The sequence below is a fragment of the Falco rusticolus genome, chromosome 2 (assembly GCF_015220075.1).
Source record: "Falco rusticolus isolate bFalRus1 chromosome 2, bFalRus1.pri, whole genome shotgun sequence".
Taxonomy (NCBI): domain Eukaryota; kingdom Metazoa; phylum Chordata; class Aves; order Falconiformes; family Falconidae; genus Falco; species Falco rusticolus.
In genome coordinates, this window is record NC_051188.1 from 45116113 (window position 1) to 45143857 (window position 27745).

The window sequence follows — 27745 nt, forward strand, 5'->3', positions numbered from 1 at the left end:
GCTTAATCATCCCCAGATATATCAAACACAGATGACGGCTGCTGTGCACAAACCTATACAGTGTTACTTCCCTTTATTTAAAGGCCACCATCCTATTTTATATTCACAAGCCACTTCAGATGTCCCTTTATTAGGGAATAAGCAGACTAGGAAATGTTCTGTGTAACTGGAATATTTTTAGAATCTGCTTCTCCCCACCCACAGCAAAGTTTAGGTTGCATTAAAATAACTCTGATGCAATGATCTCTCTTCAGGCTTCAGTTAAGGGATTTGCCAATGTTTTGGCTGTAAATCACATTGTCAGAGGGAGAGGGGGGAGACAGATGTAATCATTTTCACAGGAAATGTAAAAGATTTCCTGTATGCTGTTTGGCAAAGTTGCTGTCAAGAGACCGTAGGGTAAATTTTGTAGCCATTTAGCATCAGAAACCCTTTTGTGGGTAAACAAATGCAAATATTTTTTACTTCATCCTTCTCCCTGCCCCCCCCCCCCCCAAAAAAAACCCCAACAAAAAACAAACAAACAAAAAACCCCCAAACAAACAAACAAAAAAAACCAACAACAAAACCAACCACCACCACCCCACCACCCACCCCCCCAGAAAAAAGCCTTTTTGGCTATTCACGTGTACTAGGGTATCTAGGCCATTTAGTCCTGTCACAACAACTCTATTGGTCTCATCTTTAAAAACCCAAGATAAACAGTGACATATGCATGATTCCTGTTAACAAACGGAACATCCACTTTATGGTAAACATGCAGTGTCAACATTAGGGAATGTTACCTGATTTCTTAGTAGGAGTAGAATGCAAAACATCTCTAGATACTTTTATTTGTATGTTTTAGTGGGATGAGCCCACAGTACATCTGCTTTTGCTGGTCAACCATGTATCTCATTAGAGAAGTGTAGGTAAGTGTGGCTGGAGGTCATAAGATTGAATTAACTTGCCATATATTATTGCACGAACTGAGAATGCGCATTTCCACATCAAATAAATATAGAAAGTATTAGTTGCCTTTGTCCCAGAAAAGCTTAGGGTATTAGCCTTGTGAATAATGAGAGCTGCACATTCTTTTCCCGTGAGGCATTCAAAAAAATTCAAATGAAACCAAAATCATTCTGGGGAGGACAGAACAGTTATTCTATCAGCAGTTTGATTGCCTAAATGGCCTCTGAAGTAGCCATTCGATCCAAACCAGAAAACCATAGGCTGGATTTAATTTTTGTGGTGGCTTTAATGTTGTCCTGAATCCTAACTGTAAGAACTGTTGGGTTTATATGCATTTTTTTGTTTGTTTGTTTCCAGATGCAAAAATTCAGATTATTCATTAGATGTTTAGTTGGTATCTTTCTTGTAGTGTATAATTGTTCCTTCAAGTTGTTTCTAGTTCCTACAAGTCTTCAAAAATAAAGGGGAGGAAAGGTGAATGATTCTCGTAAACCAAGATCATCCAGTGGTATTATTAAAATACCACTTCAGAATAGTTACTGAGTGAGGTGATGTTTTGTATTAACCCATGGAAAAGGTTTTACATAAAATACTTCAGTTTCAGAAGATTGTTATTATGAGGACCGTAATGGGAGGGTTCCAGAAGATGGTGCTTACGGTGGCAGTGGAGGGAGGGGAGATGTGTTTTCCCAGACTTGAATGTGCTCAGTGACGCCAGGTTTGAAGAGCCCAGCTTTCATCCCAGCATGTAAAACTCAAACTGAAAATGGTGGGGTTTTGCATTTATGGAAAAGCATGCATTGATACCTGATAGGCTCAGGATACTGTGGCTGATGAACTGTAGGGTTTAGAGGTGGAAAGAGCTTGCGAAGGAATTAGCCAGAAGGCTGGCTTGCCATGTTCTAGAAATATTTTCATGGCTTGTAAGTTGCTTATCCCACGGTGTTTTCTGTGGCTTCATATATATACTTCTGTGGCTCTCACTTCGGATTTCCATGTCTTTCAGTCTTGCATTAATTACTCCCCACCAAACTTTTAAGATTTAGAAATTACAGTTGTTAGGGGGAATTTTTTTTTCTTTAAACCTGATGGAAGTTTTGACTTCAAGAGATGACCTTTTTTAATTTTTTTTTTCCTAAAGGATAAACAAATGCTGCAACTTGAATTTGTGTCTTGCAAATCCTGTAATCCAAACATCTTTTGATCATGTTCTTTCTACAGCTTCTCTTCGCAGTCCTCTAGACTCATGTCCTCAAGTCCGTTTCCAAAACATTTTATCCATTCATCGTTGGGCAGCTAGCATTTGTCTCCTGGCTTTTCTGATTAAAAGGAAGCAAACCTCCCATATTCTTGACAGTTTTGTGGCAGTCTGATTATCAGAAGGAAACAAATGGTTTCAAAGGCATCTTGTTTCTTTTTTTCCTTTGTGTTTTTTTCCCTTCTAGGAATTTGCTCAGGTTTCATTCTGTTCTCTAGAGAGTTAATATATTTGACTACCACGTAAGTTGTGTATGTGTTGTGTTTACTTCAAATACTTGGCAGGTTTTCTCAGCGGTACAGAAATACAGTGTTCAACAGGCATGTTCAGCTGAATCTCCAGAAGGGTTTCATTGTATTGTTTCTTTGAGTTCATGGTTATTTTGAAAACAAATTTTAAGTAAAATAGGAAGTGAAAGCCTATGTAAATAATGAAATATTCTGGTTTATGTGGAATATTTTGTGCTATAATTTTTTTTTATTGAGTTAGGGTGAGGTGCTTGGTGCTTTGTTGTTTTTTTTTTAAATGGAGTAAATGCATTATTAATATATGTCATATTTACTCTTATGACACCTTAGTTATCATAAAATCGAACAGGGGCTTTATATTAGCAGGATCACCTAAATTCCAAGCACATTTTAGCTGGTTTTGGGTGTGGATTGCAGTGGTTCAGGTATAAACATGGTGGCACAGATAAATATGTGTGTTTTGACAATTAAATACTGAAAAAAACCTTGGCATTCAGTTCACAAAAAATGCTGAATTGGTACTAGGCAAGCTTATAAAATATTGATTAAATTCATCCCCAGTTTGGCATGGCACAGGAAGGCTGGGCTGTGCCTTGTGTGAGAGTGTTTGTTACAACTCTTTGGGGCCATAACTTGACCTCCACTTCATGCTGCTTCGCCCCTGCTGCTCTGCTTCGCCTCTGAGGCACATGCCTCCCATGGTTTGGGTGAGATCTAGCCATTCACTTAGCCATGTTTTTCTGTTCATTTCTGTGCCAGTTTGGAAAACTGCTTCAGTGGGGTTAAGGCAGGTACCACAGCTGTTGCAGGGATAGGATGGTGAAAGACAGGTGACTGAAGAAATGTCCATACAGCTCTTAAGGTGGTTTCCTGAGCAATGAGGCATGCCAATTGCAGGGTGCAAAAGACTAACTTCAGCAGTAGTCGCAGAAAGATGCCACTTGGGGCAGGTTGATTTTTACCAGCCCATGGCAGGTTTTGGAGATGGCGACATTCCCATAGGTTTCCTGAAGGGAGTTGGCTGGGATGTGGCTGTTGGTTTGTTTGCTTTAATGTTGGCCATTTTTAAAAAAATGCCATTTAAAACCTTTGCATTAAAATAGTTTCTGGAAAACAAAAATTTAATTTCTGCTTATCTTCCAAACTGTCTAAAACATGGTTTGTGCAAAGAGCTACACGTGTTTTCCCTAGTACAGCAGAGCAGGCAAGCAAACCGGTGCAGAGTAGCAGTTCCTGAAGCCCTCAGGCATTTCTGGCAGAAATGGTAACAGGGTAACCAAAAAGTCAGAGGATGGTGGGTGATGAGGTTTCATTATGCAGGGTAGTGCAAGTGCAGTCTGCCTTAAAAATCCACTTTTTCTGGTCCATACTTATGTGAAACAGAGATGGTATTTAAAGAAGATGACTCAAATTTACAAATCTTGCTGGGTTCAGATCCTGCAAAATCATTTTGCTCAGCACTCTCAGAGGGTGGGAGTGATAGAAATAAAATCAATGCTTAGCAAAAGCAAGCCCAGAGAAAACCTGGTTCTCGATAAATACGGATGCTTCAGCTGGAACCCCCTCATGTGAGATGGTTTGGGTATAATTACATGAGGGGGAGGACATTGTGGTCTGACAGCATATTTTCCAACAAAGCCCTGCTGAGCATTTTTGGAGGTGCATCTCTGGCTGCAGTGTCGTTGTTCCCCAGAAACCTCATGTTTCCAACACAGTTGGCTGAACACAGAGACTCATAAACTGGGATGGAAGTCATAAGACATCATGAGACAGTGGGAAGATGAATGGGTTTTATGTAGTATATGCAAGCTCAACATATCTGTCATAATAATACATTGCTTGTTGCTCAGGAGGAATAACTGTGTGTGCTGTAGCAAGGCAAAATTTCAGTTAAAGTAAGTTTCCAGCTGAGACCAGGTGGCGAAGCAAACTCAGAGTTAGTTGATAGCTTCTTTGGAGAGTGGTAGCTAATGGGAACTTTGCTTTGCAATGTAACAATTTGGTCTTCTAAGACCATCTATCTATCTTTCCTTGCAGCCTCTGTGAGATGGAAGTCCAACACTTCGCCCTGTGGTTGGGAAGCATTTCATCACATCAGAGGCGTGAGGGCAAACCACAGGGCAGAGCAGAGAACTGTTGGGTTTTCAGAATTGGAAGTGAAATAACATAAGTGCATGTTTTTTAAAGTTGGCCCCTGATTTCAAATGAGTAGAGATGTTGATAACTGTCTCAGTGTGAGTGCTGGATGAATATTAGTGCCAAATGTCATCTTCATTAAGTTCTTCAGCTTTGGCAGAAGGCTTTTTGTGAACTTCTGTTTCCCTTTCACACAAGAGAATAAATCTGCGCATCTCTAGGCAGTCCCAGCTTTGAACATGGGCATCTGAAACACTGTAGAGTGGTATTTTTGTTTGGTTTTTTGTTCTAGTGGGGAATTTGGAATCCTATAGGGTGAAGAGTGTCTTGATGGGTTTCTGGGTAGGGTATTTCAAACACTCATTTTCCTGGTTCACCAAGGCCCAACATGCCCTTCTGACAAGTGCTACTCAAACATCATTCTTCTCTTTAATGAAATATAATATACCACTACATTATATAATTTACTTAATGTATCAGAAGGTATTAATTCCACTTGCACCAAGGCAACCACCTCAAAGAGTGGGGGAGAACCGCTTTGTTATGGAGATCATCGGCATGTACCTTCTAAACCAGGAAAGTAGGGAACAATAAAGGTAAGGAGGGAGAAATGTAAAAGAAAGCTATACCAAAATGAAAGAGAAGATAAAGACAGGGTGGAGAACGTAAAAATGCTGCCATTAAACAATATTTTTGTAAGCCTTTGTGCCTAACACTTTGCAAACTGTGGAACCACCCTGGTATTTCCTTATCTCTTGTCATCAAGTAGAGCTGGCCAACATTTTCTTTTCTGTGGGAAAGTTTTCTTGACAGGTTTTGGTTTCATTTGGGGTTTTTTGTGTTGGAGGGGAATGGCATGCAGATGACGTTTTAACTTTATTATAGGACACATTAAATTTTTTTTTTTTTCAGGTAAAATCCACATTTGCAAAGTGAAGATTATTTCAGTTTTATGTTTTATTTAGGACTTGGCTACAAAGCTCCTTTTCTAGATTACTCAATCAAATTAGTTCTGTTTTCCACTTTAATTTGAAAAATCTGATGGTAATATTAATATGAGAGGATTTATTTTAATTTTAAAAATACAATTTTTTTTCAAAGCAGCTCTAATTCTGCAGTTCACTACTTCATATTGAAAATCCTGATTATTTTCTCCTGCTGTTCACCTCCTTGTGTCTAGTATAGCCTTTATATTGGTCCATGCTTTCTGACTTCTTGCATTTTGTATTTCTCTTCTAATAATTTGATTTTTAAAAATTGTAAACTCCTGCTCTGTGAATTTGATTAGTATGGGCTACATTAGTAATATTAATAGTAGCTTGTCTGGTATGAGAAAATGAGTGTATGAACTTCTTTCTATTCTTTGTGAACAATGAGGAAGGGCAAATACAAAAATACATGGACTAAGTTACACGAAAGCTACTGTTGTTTGCTTTGCTACCAAACACCAAAGAATAAAAGCTCAAACCTGGAAGGAATTGCTGGCTGTGCATTCATTAACGGGGCCCAAAAATGTTCATAAGAAATAGCCTCGTAAATTTTGGCTGAGAGCTAGCTAATGAGCTGGTAACCATTTGACATGTCTGTTTGCTTGTCTGATGTTTTCTTTCTGCAGCGATGAACGAGTAATACTGAGTTATGTGGAGTGGTGTTTTTTCTTCTGAAGGTTTAAGTCACCTTTTTGAAGAGTACCAGGACACACTACAGCTGATGCAGCAGATGTGGGTTCTGCCTTGAGCCCTGCCCACATCACCCTCTCTCACGGCTGGCCTGGCTCTTGGGGTTTTGATTTGTCTCTGAAGTGTTAAGTTCAGAGGTACCGGGTAAATGTATACACAGCGCTGCTGCGAAGGATGAAGTTGCGCAAGTCATATTTGATGTCTTTCACCTGGAGGCTGATTAGTCTTGTATTGCTTTTCATAAGGCAAGGCACAAGATGATACATGTCTTTTTTCATGAAAAGCTGGTAATTTCAATATGTAAACAAAGTTAATGAGCAATGATGCCTCTTTTTCCAGTTGCATATGCTCAGCAAGATTTTGGGGAATTCAGAAAGACAAGTATTTTAAGAGACTTCTAGTTACTTAGCATAATCCTTACATCAGTGGAGATTTTTGTTTTAGAGTAGCAGTCGGTGTTTCTTCTGACTTTCAACTTCAGTATGTCTAAAACTGAGGAGGAAGGGGGAGGAAGCGAAAGTGGGTATGGTCTGACAGAACTCATGCCCTGCATCACACGTGTGATGTCCTTTCTAAGGCAGCTTATACATCTAATGCAGGCTCAGGAGCACTTCAAATGGCAGAAATAAGATCAGGTTCCTCTATACAGTAGTAGTTATCGACCTCTTTTCATTCAATATCCTTTTTATGCTGCAGGTAACAGAACTTGCCAAAAGTGTTGTTTTCCTTTTTCTTGTGGGAAGCAAGAGATTAATGGGAAATGGGAAGCATTAACCTTTTTAAAAATGGGTGCAGGAGGGAGGGCTCTGGGAACTACCGACCTGTCAGCCTCCCCTCTGTGCCTGGCAAGATCATGGAACAGATCCTACTAGAAGCTGTGCTAAGGCACATGGAGGACTGGGAGGTGATTCAAGATGGCCAGCGTGGCTTTACTGTGGGCAGGTCTTGCCTGACCAATACAGTGGCCTTCTGTGATGGAGTGACTACATCAGTAGACAAGGGAAGAGCTATGGATATTGTCAGTCTGGACTTCTGGAAGTCCTTTGACATGGTCCCCCACAACATCCTTCTCTCTAAATTGGAGAGGTATGGATTTCATGGATTGATGGATGAGGAATTGGTTGGATGGTCACATCCAGAGGGCAGTGGTCAACAGCTCAATGTCCAGGTGGAGATCAGTGACAAGTGGTGTCCCTCAGGGGTCCGTACTGGGACCAGTACTGTTTAATATCTTCATCGATAGCATAGTCAGAGGGATGGAGTGCAGCCTCAGCAAGTTTGCAGGTGACACCAAGCTGAATGGTGCAGTTGAAATGCCTGAGGGATGCGATGCCATTCAGAGGGACCTGGACAAGCTCAAGAAGTGGGCCCGTGTGAACCTCATGAGGTTCAACAAGGCCAAGTGCAAGGTTCTGCACCTGGATTGGGGCAACCCCCAGTATCAATACAGGCTGGGGGATGAAGGGATTGAGAGTAGCCCTGAGGAGAAGGATTTGGGGGTACTGGTAGATGAAAAGCTGGACATAAGCCAACAATGTGCACTTGCAGTCCAGAAGGCAATCCATTTCCTGAGCTGCGTCAAAAGGAGTGTAGCCAGCAGGTTGAAAGAGGTGTTTCTCCCCCTCCACTCCACTCTGGTGAGATCCCACCTGGAGTACTGCACCCAGTTCTGGAGTCCTCACCAAAGGAAAGACATGGACCTGTTGGAGTGGGTCCAGAGGAGGACAACAAAAATGCTCAAAGGGCTGGAACACCTCTGCTATGAAGAAAGGCTGAGAGCTGGGGTTGTTCAGCCTGGAGAAGAGAAGGCTCCAGGGAGGCCTTATTGTGGACTTTCAATAGTTAAAGGGGGCTTAGAAAATTTCTTAGAAAAATGGAGGCAAACATTTTAGCAGGGTCTTTTGTCATAGGACAAGGGTTTTTTAAACTAAAAGGGGCAGATTTAGACTTGATATAAAGAAATTTTCTATGATGAGGGTGGTGAAACACTGGAACAGGTTGTCTGAAGAGGTGGTAGATGCCCCATCCCTGGAAACGTTCAAGGTCAGGTTGGACAAGAGCTCTGAGCAATTTGATCTAGTTCAAGATGTCTGTGTTCATTGCGGGGGCGTGGGGGGGTGGGCTGGGGTGGACTAGATGATTATTAAAGTCCCTTCCAACCCAAATCATTCTATGATATTACCTTGAGAGAATACGTTCTCACCTGGGAAGTGACACAGCGTGGTATTTCAAATGTAGTCCTCAAACAATGTGTCAGATTTCTTACCTAATGAATTTTAGTGAGATTTTGTCAGTGCCACAGAAAATGCAATCGGAAATTAGCATGTGTGTTTCCGTTGTAAAAATTGGATGTTTCAGTTGCTTGTACTGCAAACTCCTAAGCAGATGTTGTTTCAAATTTGGGAAAATATAATGGGGGCACAAACTGGGGGAATGAAAATCCTGATTGAAAAAAAAAAAAAAATAATAGAAAGTTATAAATTGTTGTTGGTCTTTGTAAATTTATGAAGCATTTTAGAAACCTGATCATTATGCTTAAAAATGTAAGAAAAGTCTTACCTCTTATATAAAATTTTTTTTTAATATATTAGGCTTCTGAGTACTTAGCAAAGATCTCTTTACCATGGTTTTGGTTCTACACCAGAATATAGCAAACTGTGGGCAATGGTAGTTTTAGTGGCTTTCCTGAGGTCAATCAGTAATTCAGAGTGGGGGAGTAGGGTAGGGGTGAAATTTGGACTCTCAGTGCAATTCTGTCATAGACTATCCTGCAAACAAACAAACAAAAAAGTAAAAAGAAAAGAAAAAGTCTGACCTGTGTTCTGAGAATCTAAAACTATAAATTAGCAAATGTTAAGAGTGATGCAAGACCCGCTAGGAATGTATGCGGAACTATAAATCACTTCTGGTACTCTTTCTGCTGTCTTATGGGAAAGAGGAATGTGGCTTGTATGGAAATACCTCTCTTAGACAATTAAGAAAAGAGGGTTGTGTGCTAGAAAGGAAGTATGGTTATTAATAGTTAGAGATGACATTGTTCTGTAGTCTTTCAATGCCTGATAGTGGGAGTATGTAATCTCGGCAGTGGTTTACTGATGTTTTGTGTCCTTCTGCTTGAAAACATATGGTATGTTTCAGCCTTAGCTCTGAATTTCCTTTAATTGTTTTCTGTTGCTGCCTAAACACTTTGAAATGTAGGGTGTGGGGAAAGAGGAGGTTGATGCAAACTCTTTGTGACATTTTTAGTAGCTGCTCAAGACTTCGATCAACCCAGACACCAGATTGAACTTGACAGGTTTTGAGTGGGTGATGATGAAGTGAAATGTATCTAGGAGGCATTAGTGGGGAGAAATTATATGGGTGCCAACCCCAAGAAACAGTGGTTCAGCTACTCGCCCTGGTTGCTTGTCAGGAGACGGTAAGTGCTGTGCCTGTTGGCTAATGCGTGTGAATCAAAAGTAGTATTTTGGGGAAGCTTTAAATGAGATCATGTCTTCCAAACCGACGCTTCCAGTGTGTTGCTGGGATGAGATGTCAAAATGGTAATTAATTCATTCAAAAATTCTGGTAAACTAGTGCTAAAGTAATATGATTGGCAGCAGGAACTTTCTAATGTGGAACCTTTTCGTCCCTCCTCCTGCTTTGAACCAAAGCTCTGAAAAAGTGTGACATTTTTCACCTCAACTTGCCAGCACTTAACAAAATACATAAATCCAGTTGCCAAACAAACTACAAACAAATTCCATTTATGAACTCAGTCAGCTGTAGTCTGTGATATACTCTGCCCTTTTTTTGCTGTTTTTATTTCTTTAAATAACTGATGACTGTTTCTGTGTTTGTAAAGAAACATTCCTTCCTAACTGGAAAAAGAACATCAACCACGTAGAAAAGGTACACACCTTAAATCATACTGGTGTTGTTTATAATCTGATTTCTCCTGCATTTGCCAAGGAAGCATGGTTTTGAGATTTCTTGCAACAGTCAGTCTTTATCTGTGTTAAATCTTCATTAGCTGGACACTACAGTGGTTGTTTTTTTTTTTCTCTGGCTTGTCAGATATTTATTGATGTGCTTTGTTTAAAATTTGTTGGCAATTTCCAAAGACAGTAGAAGTTAATTGCAGCGGTGACAGCTTTTGCTGTGGTATCAGTGCTGGAGCTGTACAGCTGTGCTGCGCACTCTTCTGTTTGGTACAAAATCCTCATACCACATGTTTTAATGCCTGTCTGAACACCTCTGTGCCTGTGTGCCTGTGCTGAATCACCCTCCGCCAGTGATGTATGTAAAGGAGCTATTGAATACAATACCCGCATCAAATGCTGCCAAATGCAGAGGACTGAGCTGTTTGGTGACCAGGCGTGCTTTCTGTGGGGCACGAGGGCGGGGAGGGACATGAGGAGGCCCGGCACTAATGCAGGAGTTCAGATGGGCTGCAAGGCAAGTTGTCTCCCAACCTGCTCGTTGATCCGGGTGTGCTGGGAGAGCTTCTCAACAGCACAGGACAAGCCCATGTAGGGCAGCAAGGGTTACATACAGTAGTAGGATGCTGCTCCTGTTGAGAAACAAAAGATATCTGGCTCCTAAAGGATGCAAAGTTGAACTTCCAAATTCTGTTTTAGGAAGAATGGAGTAATGAATTATAGTTGAAAAATCAGGGACTACGTGAAATAAGAATCTGAGACAACTTGCTCTGTTTCAAGCCCTGTGTGTAGAGGGGCTCAATTTTATCTATATAAAACTGTTAACCTGTGCAAGCAAAACAGAAAAGCTTCTGTATACCACTAAAAAAAAAAAGGGTGGGGGGAGGCAAGCCCGGCCAAAACTTTGTGTTTCAAGAACAAGAGGTCTTCTTTTATTACTCATTAGGCTTCAGGGGAGTTTCACCTTTAAGTGGATTACTGTCGTTCCAGTTCTGTGTAGTGGAGTGACTTGGCGCTGGAGTATTTAACACACTTTGCTTATAAAGTCTGTTTTGTATAAACCGTTTGGGGTGAAAAGCACATCACTTGATTATTTTTTTTCTTTTTTTTCCTTTTTTTCTTGACTTTGACTGGAATGCAACTAACTGGTGGGAAAGTTAAGGCTTGTCTAAACACAGAAATAGCCCAGGATGTTTATTCCGTATTAGCTTTCTGAGACTATACTTTCTTTACAGTAAAAGTGCCTGTGACTGGGCGAGCTAAATTCCCCTTGTCTTGTCCAAAACGGGATGAAACTGTGAAGTACAGAGAGCTTTCTTGATAACAAGACATGTCTGCATGGGGTGCCCACGTGCTGTACTTCTGCCCTTCTCCTTTCCAGCTGGCCTTACTGGTAGCAGTGACATCCCAGAAACACACCTGCAGTTTACAACCTGATATTCACTCTCTCTTATCAGTAAAAGGCTCGTTTGGTACACATTGGTGCTGTATTATTGAGCTGTACTGTCATAGTAAAGGTTATGCTGTAGAGACATGTAAGAGACATGGGCCTGGGAGGGCTTTTGAGTCACTGGGGACAGTTGGTCCCTTTCTGTGTCAAGCACCTCAACAGCTGTCAACCCAGAAGTCCTGCTTCAAAATGAACCCATTAATTTCTGTTGTGCGTTTTCCTTAATCCCATTACTCCTGTTGGAAAGAAACTGTGGTGCTCAGTGCTGTGAGAGGTTGCAGGCAATGAGGTGAGCTGGGCAGAGAGGTCTTGTGCTGGCCATTACACACAGCGGTGGGCAGCACTGGGAGCTGAGGAACAAACTGTGGGGAAGATCCTTCAACACACACCTTGGTCTTACAGAGGTCTGTGACCAGCTGCTGTCATTACATGGAGCTGGGGTCTGGGGGATGAATGAGGCTTTTTGTCCAAAACCAGAATGGTTCTTACCTGGTAAGTCTGCTTCAGAATGTGGTTTCCATGGTGGTTGAACCCTGAGACTTGTGAATGGCAGTGGTGAAGGGGAAAGTTCCTCTTCCCAGCTGATTTACAGTTACTGGTACTGGGAGTACTAAGGTAATGGGAGAGTTTGTATTGGCAATGGGAGCACCTGCTTTTTGAGAGGAAAACTGGAAATGAGTTGTTGAAGAGTTGGTGTCTGCAATCATGCATAGAGCTGGGGCAGGGAATCCCTGTGTCAAGGATCACAATAATTTATTATTTTACCCAATGTGGAAAAACAACGAAGGGCGTGCAGAGGGGAGTGGCAAAGCAATTAGCATCGTTTCTGATCTTTGGCCAATACAGTGCTCAGCGCACTCTGTTACAGGTGGTATAATTTACTGAACAAAAGCCCTGAGGTCACTCTAAGTCAAATTACGCCTGTAGGATGATTGTTTTAATTATTATTTTTAGTTTTGGGCCCAAAATGGGAGGAAAAAACCCTAGTTCAGCTATTCCATTCCTCCTACTCCTCCTTTCTGTTCAAGGTCGAACCCGTTAGCAGCCTTCAGAGAAACAGAGCTGTAGGAGCTGGGATCACAATCTACAGATGGGACGAGTGGGTGATGGGGATCAAGCATCCTGATATGCAAGGCCAAGGTGGTAATTGGGAGTTCCTGGCTCCCAGGCCTGTGGTCAGACCACAAACTTGGTTCAGTCCCATTCCTCACTCTCCCCCTCACCCCTTCTAACCCCAGCTGCAGCCAGCACTAATAACCGAAACGTACCTCCGAGGAAGAGCAAGTTACCCGACTTGTTCAACGAGCTCCTGCTGTAGGTTTTTTCCCTCACTCCACCTCTGAATATAAACAGCGGGTAGCTGTACAGTGCTGCTGCTGCCAAATGCAGCTTTAAATTCTGTATGAAACTGATATGAACTGGCTTTGATGGTCAGTAGAATGCTACATCTACAAAAAACATTTTCTACTTATAGAAATTACCTCTTGTTGTAATGGAAATACACCCTTATTTAAGAGAATGAGGATGCCAATAAAGAGGGTTTGTCGTGAATGCTGAGCTGAAGGAGGCACACTGTAAGCTTTCAAGGTGACTCCAAATGTCTTCATATAGTACTAAGATAAATGCCTGTTACATATGATCAAGTCAGATGATTTTCAGAATTCTGTAGCCAGAAAAAACCATCAATCTCTCTTCCTAAAATGTTTTTTTTGTTGCTAGGCACTGTAGGTACTGGGTGGATTTCTTTTTTTTTTTTTTTTTTTTTTTTTTTTTTTTTTGAGCCCAGAAATTGAAAACAACTTCTGGCACCAAGTCATGTCCTGGATGATGCTGTAATACTTATACTGCATGGTCCTGTGAGCATAGGGTGCTGTTATGAAATACTGTTCCCATTCTTCCCCTTCATACTCTGCAAAAAACCCACCCTAAAATCCCCAGCAAAAAAGAAACAAAACAGAGCTTGAGTATCAGTAGAAATAAGGGCTTTAACTGAAATGGTAGGTATTTGCGGGAGAGTAGGAGACAACCTGGAGAACTGTCTTCATCTGTTGGCTGACGCAGCCGGGAAAAACAGAAAAACACCACGTTAATTAAATTGTTTTTCTCCCAGATGCCAAGTGAACTGAAAGATGTGCCATAACTTGTATGCCTATGAGATTTCACTGTGTTTCAGTGCATGCGCAGGGCTTCAGAGGAACAGTTAACTAGGGAGAAGGCAGGCTTACCACACGGTATGACTGCACCCTAAAGAAAGCAAATGTATTTACACACGTATTTAATATTCCTGCTGCCCTACCCAGATAATAATGATAATGAGGGATTTATTTTTTTAATTAAATTGCAGCTCAAACATACAAGCTGAATTTAGTGTGATTTTTGCATTGCATATAAGTAATCAAAATAAGATGGTATACGCACATGATGCGGAGACTTTCTTAATTACCTTTCACTTCATGCTCTTTCCTTTCAGAGATTTTTAAAATTCTTTTTGGTATTTATGCATTGTATGTCCATTCTCAGGTTGGTGGTTTTGGGTTGGGTTTTTTTTCCTACTTAAGGTCAACTCTGTCTTGATCTTTTTTGCATTTTATCTTTTCCCTCATTTTCCTGTTGCTCATGGTTGTTTTGTTTTGGTGTTTTTTTCCTGTTTTAGAAAGTGCCCACCCCCACCCCCCCTTTTTTTTTTTTCAGGATTTGGGTGGGGGTTTTTTGAGGTGTTGAGGAACATATGTACTTTCCCCCACCTCCACCTTATCAGCGCTGTCTTGTCTTCCTTGTCATAGTGCTGCTTCACCTGTATCTCAAGGTCTTGCCACAGTGACATACGTTAGGAGCTGATCACAGTGCAAGCACGGCACCACTGCTGCTTCTGATCACTCTCTTATTATTATTTGTACATTTTTTAATCATTCTTTTTTAAAGGAAGGTGTCTGTATTCTTATATTTTCCCATATAATGAGTAGCTTCTTGTGTTTTCTTTGTGGCCTGAAAGATAGTGATGGGAATGAGGAGAACTGCAGCAGCAGCCCTGCCGTTCCCACCCCATTCACATGATGGAGGTACAGAGCTCGGCTGCAGCCCCCTTGCCTAGGAGCAGAAGCAGCACTGAGGTCCGGCAAGGAAGGACAGGGAAGGCTCAGCTTTTTCCGGTCCTCATGTCCATGAGGATGCAGGAGTGAGAAAAGCAACCCTACTCTCCTAGGACATTGGAGGGAGGGCATGGACCACACTCACTTTCAGTATGGGCAAGGCATCTTGGCTCCTTCTCAATGTTGGTTAGAGGGGGATGCTTTAGCAACAGGCAGAGGGAAGGTTTTGTGGCTAGTGACACCCTATGGGGACCAGAAAGGCAGGTGCATGCCTGAAAGTGTGTGGTATCATTTGTAAGTCCCCCAGACAGTGGTATTTAAATGCCTGCTCGTGGATGACCTGCTTCCCACTGCTGGCTCCCTCTCTCCTGTGTTACGACTTAGCAGAGTTTTTGGGTGCGGTTTACTTTGAAGTTTGAGACAAAAATGAAATGCTGAATGGTAATAGCTCTACCTAGTCAGCATTCTGTGCCGTGCATTTAATGTAAGTCTGTACGGTGTGTGGGAAACTCAAGTCGTGCTGGGAGCATCTGAAATGCTCTGCTGTCTGGGGGGAAAAGCAGTCCCACTCCAGTCTCCTTCCAGCTTCCCCACCCCCTCCCACCAAAACACTTAGAAGTAGTAAAAACATACTAGAAATGAATTACACTTGAATTTTGTGGTTAAGACTTCAGGCTTTATTTTTTATTGTCATTTAAAACCTGTAGTTCTGTGATGCTAATTCCAGCTGCACATGCTCGCAGAAATACACTGATTGAGCTTTGTGTATTAAAATCATGTAGTTGATTTTTGTCTGTTATCTCTGTTAGTTCAGGAGCTTCGTCTTTTAATGGTCAGAAACCTTATATGTTTTCTGCATAAATGTATTTGATCTGCCTGACCAAGCTTTTGGGCTGGACAGCTCTTCTCTCCCCTTCTGGTTTTGGTTCCCTTGTGCTGGTAGATGGCAGCAGTTATTACCTCTTGTGCTCGCCCCATTTTATTAGTGTAACGGAACCACGTTCTCTAGTTCTCATTATATAGGTCCCTTGTCTTCCCTCATCATCATACTCCTCTTTCTCTGCATCTCTGCTAATTCCAATCTGTAAAGGGCCTGCCCTCATTTACAGAGACTGGGGACACCTCAGTGGCAGGGTTGTCGTTAGGCACAGTGTGAACCCTTTTTTTTCTCAAGCGCGCCGCTTCGGTGACTTGTGGTCACGAGGAAATAGGTCTGGTGTATTGTGCTTCTCCAGGCTTTTGAGTTCAGAATACTTAATGATTTTTGTGGAGTACGATGAGATTCAGATTGCAGTATACCCTTTGAAGCTGCAGTGGTAATGACCATTAGTCCTGTTGAAGTACATTTATTTTGGTAAAAGGAATAGTGCGATGACTTCTATATTTGAGCGCATTAATCACCGAACAATGTTCCTGTTCACATTTCTAATGATAAATCTAATTGTGAGGTTGATAGCTTGTCATTTTTCTTCTGCTTATTTCTGTGCCGCTATTTAAAATTAATATTCAGGTTCATTATTCTGGTGGAGTTTAAAACATCTGCTAGCTATTTTCAGACCTGTAGCTTTGGTGATTACCACAGTGATTAGGGATGGTCAAGAATAACTTGGCAAGGACAGTATTTAGAAGTGCTGATTTGTTGAAATTACACCTTTTTGTGTCAATATCCAAACTGGAGCAATAGCCTTTTGGGTGTCACCTCTGGATGCTCTGGGGGTCAGCTCCAGGCCGTGGCTGAAGGAGAGCTGGTGTTGGGGCAGTTACCTGCGAGATGGCAGGCACGCTCGAGCTGCTGGCTTAGGAGCTGGGGGCAGGCAGGTTTTGAACCATGTTTCATCTTGCACGTGAGTGCTGTGACTAGCTGTGCTCTGCCTCCCATGTTATCTCCCCCTGCCTCTGACCCATTTCTGAAGGTCTTGACTCATGTCAGCGATGATGTTCTCAGGGCCGTGTTATTTATCAGGAGGCTGACGTTTGATAGGTTTAATTGCTGCGACACCTTCTAAATCAATTCTCTTGTGTGCCGACAGTTCAGTGGTTGTGCAGCCAAGCAGTCATTGATGAGCAACTCCTCTGCTTTGTTTTTGTTGTACTCAGGGTGTAGGCAGCATCCATTTCTCTAAATCTCTGAATCTTCTTCCTTGTTTACCTGCACAACATGCTTGTTTTCCGCAGTTAAGTTGACGTAACCCATCGTTTTGGGAGTTTACTCAAGTTTTGGCAATGGGTGAGACCAATCAGGGCATGTTGCCTTGGTTGGCGTTGGTGCCACTTAGTTCATTACCTTGCAACTGCTTGTTCCTTGCACCCTGCTGCTTCCTTCTTTTGCCTTTCCTGCCAGTTTCTTGGACTCCCCAGACCCCTGGACGCTGACAGTTGTGTGTGATAGTTGTGTGTCTGTTGTTATTTAACAAGTAGTTAATCTTCCTGCGACTGTAGCCTGTTGGCCTCTTCTATGCTGAAGAAACAACACCTTTTCAAGTCCTTGGGGTTCTGGTACTAGTGTGACACTCAAATATTAATTGAATAAAAGTGACTAGTTTAGCCAGCTTTCCCTGTGATGCATGAAAAGGAAAAAGGAGCATTGCATGGGAAGGGGAAAAGTAAGTGCCCCTCCTGAGATTGCACCCCCCAGCATGAAGCTGTACCTTGGCCACTTGTGCCAGCAGCCCCGTGGATGCTGCAGGAGCTTGTGCGGAGGCGAGGTTGCCTGTCCTCTATCCTTCCCAGCCCCCTCCTCTCTGCCACCACATTGTGTCCCCCATCACCGTTGTCATGTTGCAGCCCCCCATAGCAGAACAGCCCCCACCATGGCACATCGTGCATCAGGCTTTGGGGCATAACCGTCACCGTGTGAGACACCTAGGATCTCTCGGATGTGGTAACACGAAGCCCACAGCCTGCACGGGGAATACCTTGTTCAAATATTTTCTTTGAATTAAGCTATGTTTACAGACTGATAAGAAATACTAGAATCCTCGGGACCTTCAAAACAGAAGGTTGTGAGATTCTTAGGTTTGTTTTACTACTACTGTCTGTATTAAAAACAGCTGTTGTTTTCTCTGTGGATTTTTTAAAAATAAATTTTAAATGATGGAATAACTGTTACCAGTGATGTATCAAAAAAACCCCCAAAAAACCAACACGAAACCCAAACCAATTTAAAGTGTATGACATTGCCGAAGCAGAGCTTTTTGGTACTGTTAAACACGGGTACCAGTACCTTGAATTACAAACCCTTCGAATGACAGGGCTGTGCGTAGCTTACGAATTAAGTAACTTTGTGTACCTTTTCCTGTGGCTCCCAGCTGAAGGGTGCAAGTGCGCAAGAGGGCACATTCTTTTGTTGTTGATAGCATTCCGGCTTAACGAGAAGGAATTTCTTGCCTGTTGCCTATTGTTTATGAAGTGGAAAGCGATCACAAGTTGTATAATCTCTCCATATCGTTGGATTTTTAATTTTTTTTTTTTAAACCCTGCTCTCACGAGTCTGTTGCTCTGCAGCAGGTGCAGCGAGTGGGTGCTGTAATACGCTGCACCTATATTTTGTTATATGTTGTTGTGAGCTGGAGGGGTCGGGGGGAGCAGGGAGGACGAACACAAAGAAGCAAAAAAAAAACCCAAGTAAGGAAGCAGGAAAGCTGAATACAGTTTGGTTTCTGTGTCTCTGGAGCTCAGCTCGGCAACCAAACCCAGACTCCAGGTGCAATATTCCCTCATCGGTCTGTGAGCATAGAAACGGCGTGTCCCTCCTCTTCTTCCTCCCCTGCCAAGAGTTTCTGGGTGGTGAACGCCAGTAGCTGGAGTTATTTTTAAAGGCAAGAGGTGAGGCTTGTCGTGCAAAGCTGGGAAGAGGGCGTTTGTTTGCTGAGCGAGCTGACATCAAAGTGGTGATTGCTGCCTACTGGCTCACCAGTGCCTTATGCCAGGTAATCTTTAACGTACCCCTCAGTCACTGAGATGGCAGCCCAGCCTGCCTGTGTGCATGAGAAATGACCTGTGTTTGTGATCCAGAAGATTGCTTTTTCAGTATTAGTTACATGAGCTGGACTTTGACATTTAGAGTCACACTAATCATCTTGCAAAACCTGCTTAGTGCTTTTAACTAAGCAACTGCCTTCTACTTCTCTTTGCAGGATAATATAAATGTTTTTCTGAAAGCGTGCGAAAATATTGGACTGAAAGAAGCTCAGCTTTTTCACCCAGGAGATCTTCAGGATTTGTCCAATCGAGTTACAGTCAAGTGAGTTTTGTGGTTTTGCTTTCTCCCTCCTCCCTCCCCTTCTCCCTCTAAGCTGTTTCACGGTGGGTTGTTTTTTAGTTGGTTGTTTTTTTTTTTTTTTTGGGGGGGGTGTGTGTGTTCAATTTTTTTTTAATGTTTGCTTATGGAAAATTATTCCTCTAATGCGGTATGAGCAGTTCTGAATACTGTGGTGAGTGTTTAAGCCTTGTTAAGACTGGTAGATAAGACTTGCACAAATTTAATTTAAAAAATGAATTATCATTATGCCTCGTATGCAAACTAATTGTTAATGAATATTTACAGCATTTAATATGAGATGGAAACTGTTCAAGTTATTTTAAACTTGGAGCAATATTAACTGTTAAATGGTATTGAAAGCATTGCTTCCCTTTATGCTTTGAGATTTACTGATGTAAAATCTGGAAGGCTGAGGTGGTACTTCTGATGCTTATCTGAATGGCTCTGAGGCTTGGGTACAGTGTGACTACAGGACTGCTGGTCTCACCACTCCGAATATTAATCAGGTGTTTGTCACCAAATGTCACATCTCCTGTCAAGGAGGGGGGGGGGGGGGGGGATGTGTGTCTGTGTAGAAACCAAGTACTGGATTGCACAAAGGGTTCATGTTTTAATGAGAAAAGAGTTTTCCTGTGAAATAGAAGTGGTTCGGTTCTGAAATACTATTAGCAGATCTCAGATTTCAGAACTGCTGTGTCTCCTAATAGGAGTTTTATGACTAGTTCTGAGAGATTTAAGGTGGAGTTTTCCTATATAGACACTTCACAGGTGTTTTAAGAAAAATGTGTCATGTAAAAATACTGTCTTGGGGCATCTTGCTTTGTTAAAGTATTAGTTGGTTTCATTGTGTTGGCACAAAGGGTGAATTTATGAAATCTAAAAAAACCCCACAAAACAAAAAACAGCTTTGGTGAGTTTTGCTGGAAACCTGTGAGGTTAAATGTTAAGAATTGATTCCCATCTTAAATTACCAGTTTCATGAAAAAGGAATAGGCAGTAATCCTTCTGTAAACACAAGGGAAAAAATATTGTGAAATGGCACATAACTGCTTTAATTAGAAAGCAGTCTTTTGTAGGTGGATCAGGCAGTAGTGTGTTACCTGTACCCTCTTCCGGGTTTCAGAATGAAAGTTCGCACCGTTTTGAAGGCCTGATACTTGAGATGGCAACGTGTTTGTCAATCTTTGACTGATACCCGAAACATAATTTCTCACTAATGTGGTGTTCAGGGAATGGGCACCTTTCCAGGACACTGTTACTCTCTCTGCTGGTTCCTACATCATGCTGAAATCTGGAGGGGTTGGTAACTTCTGCCTTGCTTTAATTATCTGCAAAACTCTTGCTGAAGTTATTTTGGTGGAGGTTTGCTCCAAGAGTACAGCTGTGAAGTGTTGGAGGTGGTCAGGAGCTGGTCTTCAGCAGCATCAGTAGGACAAGCTGAAACCCCAGGGAGGTCGAGTTAGCGAACTGTTGTGCAAGATGTTGTCCAACTTATCCCTACGTTAACCACTGTGCCCAAGGGAGGTCAGTTTTTTGGGGTTTGTTTTTTTGTCTTTTTTTTGTTTGGTTGGTTGGTGTGGTTTGAGGGTGGGTTGTTTTGTTTTGTTTTTTTGATCCTTTCAGCTCTACTGGTTCTCCTCCCAGCTCTGGGAGCAGAGGCTAAGGCTGGATTTGGAAGTCCTCATAAGACAATGGGGGTTTTACATCATACCTACTTGGCATTGAATTAATTAGTGTTTTTCAAAAAGCGGCGTTAACCATTGAGCGGTTCTTATGGACAGCAATGCAAGGAGTCTGGCTTAGAGTCAAAAGAGCTGCCAGCCATGTAGCCATGCTCTTTTAATTTGTGTCAATATAAGCTTGATTTTCCACATGTTATTTATCATAGGACAGTCCCACAGTGTGTGTAAAATGCTTAGAGTAATTCAAAACTTACATATCTGAGCATGCTGTGAAGTGGTAATGACCTAACTGTGCTAGCACATTTTGATGTGTTTAGGAATTTGCGGAAGGACAGGAAGGAAGTTTTTATTCCAATAAATGAAAGAAAGAAGTTATACAAAGATAACTCCATTGAAAAGTTAATTATGCGTCATTTGATTACCCTAAGGGCAAGCTAATTTTCAAAGGGTTTCCAGGGAAAGTCATATGTGTGTCAGGAGAGAAATGCTGTTTGATCAGGAGCTTTATCTGATGTATTTTTTACTTATTTCTATTAAATAATAATTTATCTCATACGTTCAAGCTGAATTACAAATTTCTTCAAAACTTGTAGGTTGCCAGGCCTCAGAAAGGGGGTACTATTTCCTGTCTTGCTTTCATGTTATCCAGTGTTAACCATAGTTTCAAAATTAGAAGTAAAGAATTTCTTGTCACAGAGGGAAAACTTTTCTATATGCTGATTTCATAAAAGATTGCATTTAATTATTGGCTTTGTAACATTCCTAAGCAAATTCATTTTACTGCCATTGCCTGAGACCTATTGCCCATATCTTAAACCAGCTGTGCTAGGCTGTACAGGATAGCATTGTGTGCCTGAAGCAGTGTCTATTTTGACACCTCAGCAGCGTTGCTGTGTTCTGCTGTTGCACCACCGTTAGCACGTGTGTTTTATCTACCCAAAATAGACTAAATAAACTGTTGTTTAAACAGTCAGCTTTTCAAGCTGGGGTGGCTGGAGATAGTGTGCTGGTAGGATGCACGAATGTACTGCCAGACGTAGGGAGATGCTGGAGTTGCCTTGTATGTGGGAAATAGACAAGAGGAAGGTACCATTAAATGGGTGGGTCTGCTGCTGTTGCTGAGAATTGCCATCTTATGTCAGAGCAAAATTGGTCTCTGACACTGGCTGGGGGGTTGCACCTCAGTCCCTGCTGCATTTGGCCTTTTGTAGACTTGTCTAATAGCTCTGCCTCTGGTGCTGGGAAGGTCCTACAGGAGGAACACGTGGCCTCTGAGGATGATGTGCTCTGTGAAGAGGTGTTCCCTCTGTTTCTCCCATCTCTGCTGCTGGGCAGTTGTGTGTGGTACCTCTTCCTTTTTCTTACCTTGTGAGAAATCCTTGGGCTGTCAGCATCTTGGACCACTGCTGTATCCCACCTGGGCAGGCTCCCTTCCCAGCAGGAAAGTTATTTTCTCCTCATACCTAATTTCTGGGCGTGCATGTTGCCTTTCACTATACCTCTGCTGATAGGACTTTGTCTTTTTGTCTCATCAACAACACCAAGCCATTCAGAGATACCAGATGCTTTATTTGTATGTGGTGTCACCTGAGTTAAGGTAAAGACCCTCTGTTCCTCATGGCTTGCCAGAGGCTGTACTAAGAAAATAATCTTCCCATCTGGTAAGGAGGTTACAACTTTCACTTGTATTTTTTCTGTTGCAACTGAGATGATGCACAGGCATGACATGAAACCCTCCTCTATAATTACTACTAGTATCTGGGACAGGAGAGGCAAGTATCCTCTTAAATATCCAGACTCTCAGTTCCAAGTGATTATGTGATTATCCTTTTTGCAAAGAAAAAGCTTCTTAAGATTTTATTGTTTAGAAGTTTGTGTGAAGAGAGCTGGTCAAAATTACTGGTTGCTGTTCAAAGCTTTGCAGACTTCATGCTTTGCTAGATCGGAGATGAGTTTGGTAGTTGGGTGATGTGGAAAAAATACACTAGTGTGGATAGTTTCTTTTCTGCCAATGAAAATGGGAGCAGGGATTAATGTCTGAGATTTATAGCTCAGTCTTCCTGTAAATCTGCAGAAGGTATTGCTCAATGGTATAGTACGGCAATGTGTCATGTGTTCCAATAAAGATTATCCAGATGGACTTACTCTTCACACACTATGTCCGGCAGTCATGTGCACATCATCTTTTTTCGTGGCTAGTGATTTGTATAAATGTGTATGTGTTCCCCTTCAATTCTTTCAGTGTGTTTGATTTTGTTTTGGTGTTTTGGTTTGGTTTTTTGTTAGCCTAAGATTTTATGTTTAAATGGAGGAGATGTTATTTTAAAATCCAGCAGCTTGGTATTTTTTTTCTTATTATTAAGGTTGTCTTAATACTTCATTTGATTCTTTTTTAGTTCTATCAAAGTAAGAATGTAATATGAGCTTAGTGACTCTCAGTTGTCAGCACGGTTACTATTTAAAAATGTTAAGCACTTCCTTACCCAGCTCTCTAGAGGTGACACACCCAGTTGTTCCCAGCTGTGGAAGGGTTCTTAGTAAAATCATGTCATGGAGGTACTGAGATGGAATTTGTTATCCCAAGCATCAGTTTTAAAGGAGGCAGCCTGAACAATCAGACTGAGAGCATAGCTAAAATTTGTCTTATTTCTCAAGCAAATAAATTATTGTTCCGATATAAGAATTAAATTCTATAAAATGAGGTATCCGCTTAAAGAAGCTCATTAAATACTACTAATAAATCCAAACAATGGTGGGTTAAAAGATGAAAATATTAAACTAAGAAAAAAAATACAGAATAGAATCATTTAGGTTGGAAAAGACCCTTAAGGTAGAGTCCAACCATAAACCTAGCACTGCCAAGTCCATCACTAAACAGTGTCCAAATACCTTTTCTCTCAGAATATGTTCGTTAATGGTGAAAGTGAGGCAAGGTCTTCAATTCATCTGTTAATATATCTAGCTTGCTTTCTTTATCACAAAGTCTCTCTGCAATTCTCTATTTTCATGAGCACAACTGATAGCTGCGGGTACCTGCCGTTCTCACCGAAGTGTCTCACCAAATAGGCTAGAGACCAGTCTGAGTAGAGGGCTGGCAGTCTGTGCCCCCTGAAGATTTGGGTGCTGGTTGCTCCCCTAGGCTCCTGAACTTACAGTCTTAGAAGGTCAGGATGCCACCTAACCTTGGGGCTGCCTAAATGTCTGCATAGAAGTTTGCCTAGCACTGCTCTGGTCCAGGTGATGCTGTCCCAAAATCTGTGCTCAGTCTGACATGTTGAACTGAAACTCATGAATCCATTATTCACTAACAGTCTTGCTTTCTAGCCAGGATTCATCTGGCATCCTCAGAGCGTGCCTACTATTTTCTTTGCAAATGCTGTTTTCTAGTAGCCAGCAATTTGGTTTAACTTCCACTTAGAATCATAGAATCAATTATGAAACAATTCACTCTAAAATCCTAAATAGCAACCTTGTTCTAAAGCTACCACAAGCCCCTGAGTTCTGATGTTGAAGTTTGACCATATTAATTACATTCTTCAATAAAATGTCAAATTAAAATATTTGGCTTCTATGAATATTATTATGACAGGTTTATATGTAGAATAGGTCGTGAGTGAAACTCAAAAATTGTCTCCAGACATAGCTGGAAGTATCTCATCACCTTGCAGAACTTGGTATTTGAATAAGGCATTCACTTTTTTTTGCTGCTTTGTACTTTTTCATGTATTCCTTATCAATCCTGTATGATAAATTAAGTGTAAATTATATAAAGCAATAAACAGAAGACCTTGCTGAAGTCCTGCTGAAGCGGGATTAAGTGCACACATAGATGAGATAGTGGATCTCTGACTCTTGCCCTGGTATTTCTAACTTTTGGATAGTTTTAACTTAGCAAGTTAGTGTTTCTTTAGCACCATTATTTTTCATGATTTCCTAAAGCAAAAAAGAAACCCTAGAAAAACTTGAATGCCGTGCTTTCTGTAGCATGAAGTTCTATATAACTAAAGCTAACTGGAGAGAAGTAATGACTGTTATCTGTCATGTTAGGCATTTTGAGTTTGAGACAGGCTCTCTATTTCAGTTCAGAAAGAATACTTTATGAATATGAAATAACACAAAAAAGTTGTTCAGGAATTAGGTGTTTTTAAAATAAAGCCTAAGAAAATTAAGTAGTTGCTGTGTGATGCAGCTATAAGCACATATTTTACATCTTTTCAGCCATCTGGAGGAGGGTACATTTCATGGGCTTTTCTTCTGATTAAGTAAGAACGAACAATTATACCCAGTAACTATTTTAAGCATGCATATAGAATCACTATCTGCCATATCACTATTGTCCCATTCTAAGCAACTCTCTCCTTTTAGAGGCTGTCAAAAGGGAAGCCTTCTAGTACTGAGTTAAGCCAAACACAAAGCATCCTCTAGCACCTACCTTCTTTATGCTATAATTCAATTCAATGAATAGAATTCAAGATTACAATAGCACCAGTGCCTCCTTTCAGTGATTAAGTTGCCTCACTTGTCTTTTTGGGTACCACCACTAAATGTGCAGGTATAATAGTGTTCCTGAAAAGCAGTACCAGAGGGTGGTGAAATGCAGGTGTAGCTTCTTCCAGTGCTGTGTTCAGTCCATTAGCAAATTCCTCTTTCTTGGTAGGAAAGTAAGTGCACGGTATTTAGTGGATGTTAGTTTCTAAGCAGAAAATATTATGATTTATGTTTTTAAAAAATGTCAGTTGATGTTTCTCATTTCTTTCATGTTCTTCCTGTGTAGTTCTGGGCAATATGCTGAGTTTCCTGATTCCACTTGTGTTTCCTGCTCAGGGTGCTTTTTTCTGAAGGGTCAACAAAGGCAAAGTGAAATTTCTGTTCTATGGGATGAATGTTGCCACTGTCAGACAGATCACTGAAGAAAGCAATCTGCATAGAAATGCCTGAAAAGATGGTCTTTTTAAGTGGAGGATTGTTGTCAGCGTTCTTAAGAATTTAAGAATCTGGGTTTTGGAGAGCTTTGATTGGGAAAGCAGTACCACATCTCAGCTTTTGGAGGACCTTATTTTTTTATTTTTTTTTGGGGGGGGGCGGAGTTTCTTTACCAGTAACACTCAGCTCTTTAAACTTACCTGGAAGCTTGGGGTGTGGTGATGATGATGATGATAAATTCTTTTGGGACTTGTATCCCATTTTTTCCTTCTGGTAGAGCTGCCTTATTTTGCTAAAACGAGACAGAGTCAAGTACCTTGAAAATCGATATTTTTTTTTTTTTTTCTTAAAAAAAAAAGGAGGGAGAATGCAAGTCAATTTGGACAGGTAGCTCAGAGCTGATGTTTGCAGTTCATAATACTGAATTCATCCTTGGATCTTCCTCCATATCTAATACATTTGCGGAGTTGCTATATTTTCTTGAAATCTTTTTGACTCAAGAATTTCATGCTTATAATAAGTGCATGATGGAGCTGAACCTGAATTTACTGTGCTGATTTTTTTCCAAGAAACAGATATTTTAATGAGTTGAAAAACTTAGTTCTAATTTGGCTTAAAAAAACCCAAAACAAACACACAACACAGAACCACCCTTTCCTGCCTTTTTAGTTTGTCTAGAATAGAAAGTTGTGTACTGGATGGAAGCCAAGTGCTTCAGTGCAAGGAGTACAACAGTTGTTAGTCCAAAACTTATACCTGTGTAAGGTCTCCAGTTTATACCTGTGTGACTGAAGAACAGTCAACTGAAAGGCTTGGGCATAAAGGTTTAAAAAACTATCTTTGCTTTCATCCCAACTTGAATTCAATAAAAGGCATTTTTTGTTGGTCTTGATAGCTGAAATGCCAACCGTTTAACCAAAATTTAATTAGAACAATGAATGCAATGATTGTTGCTTTTTTTTCCCCCCTTATATCTAGGGAAATAGCATTTCTTAGCATGTGGTTGTAATAGGCTTTTATTGTGGTAACTGAGTTTCCTAGTGATACTGTCCTTGAAATGGAAAAGTGCAGCACCCTTGCTTCAGAATGACTCTAGAAATGTTCCTACAATTTTGTAAGTATGGAAATTCTCTTTTCGCTATGGCCTTTTTCATAGAAATGGGTAATATTTACTTCCCAGGCATAGCCATATTCTAAACATTGAAATGGTTCTATTTAATTTGTTTATGATATAACTAACTTCAAGATAATTCATTTCGCACATTAAACTCTTATTAATAGTTATGCAGAGAGAAAGAAAACGAAAATAGAGTATTTTATCAGTCTGTGCGACTGTTGTGCTTTGTGTAAAGCATTCACACTCATGTCATTAATGTGCATAAGCTTTAAATCATTGCAGTAAAAGCACTGTAGGTAATAAAATATGTTCCAGACTTTGGACTGTACCTGCTAGAAATTTACCTCCAGCTCTTCAGTGTAAAGTCTATAAAGTCTTGGGTGTGGTGCTATTTAATCTTTCTACTCAATCTGTGAAGTTTCTGATTGCTAAGAGAAATGTTTGAGATTGGTTGGGGTTTCTTTCTTCTTTTGTTGAATAACTTACCATTTAATAATTTACGCTTCCTTTAGGCGATTATACTCTTGTTAATGCTTGATTTATCTATTTTGTGAAGATGGTTCTGCTGTAAGAATGAAAAACATCTGGGATTGTACACCTGTAACTACAAGTGTACATGAGGAGTCTGAACAAATTTTGGGGAAAAAAATTACATTTCGTGTGTGTTAGTTGTATTGAGAGCAATTTGGCTCTCTCTCATGACACGGATACTAGCCTTGTATTGGAATTTAAGTAGTTACGCTGCAAAAGTGAATGATTTCCTGAAGGAGGTCACAGTAGCTTTCTGCTGAAAGGTGTTGATTTGTTTGAAATCTTCATTTTTGGTCCTATAACTATTAGAAGTATATTTGGAATAACTTTGAGGGGGGTACAAAACCATTATTACTAAAAACCTTTGCAATACTTTCACAACACTTCTGCTTTGTGTTAAGAGAAGTTTCAAACCTTTCAGGATCCCTGTGGGAATCCATCTAAACCTTAGGCACCTATATTCATTTTAAGCATGCACATCAATCCCTTAACACACCAAT

General features: G+C 40.9%; 1 protein-coding gene across 9 annotated transcripts in view; it reads left to right on the forward strand.

Moving 5' to 3' along the window:
• Nucleotides 1–27745, forward strand: part of LMO7 (LIM domain 7) — a 131020-nt gene that overhangs the window by 37965 nt on the left and 65310 nt on the right. For all 9 annotated transcript variants that reach the window (XM_037376041.1, XM_037376037.1, XM_037376034.1 and 6 more), the window contains exon 4: nt 18868–18974. In XM_037376041.1, the coding sequence (XP_037231938.1) occupies nt 18868–18974 (107 nt within the window). The remainder of the gene's footprint in view (nt 1–18867; nt 18975–27745) is intronic.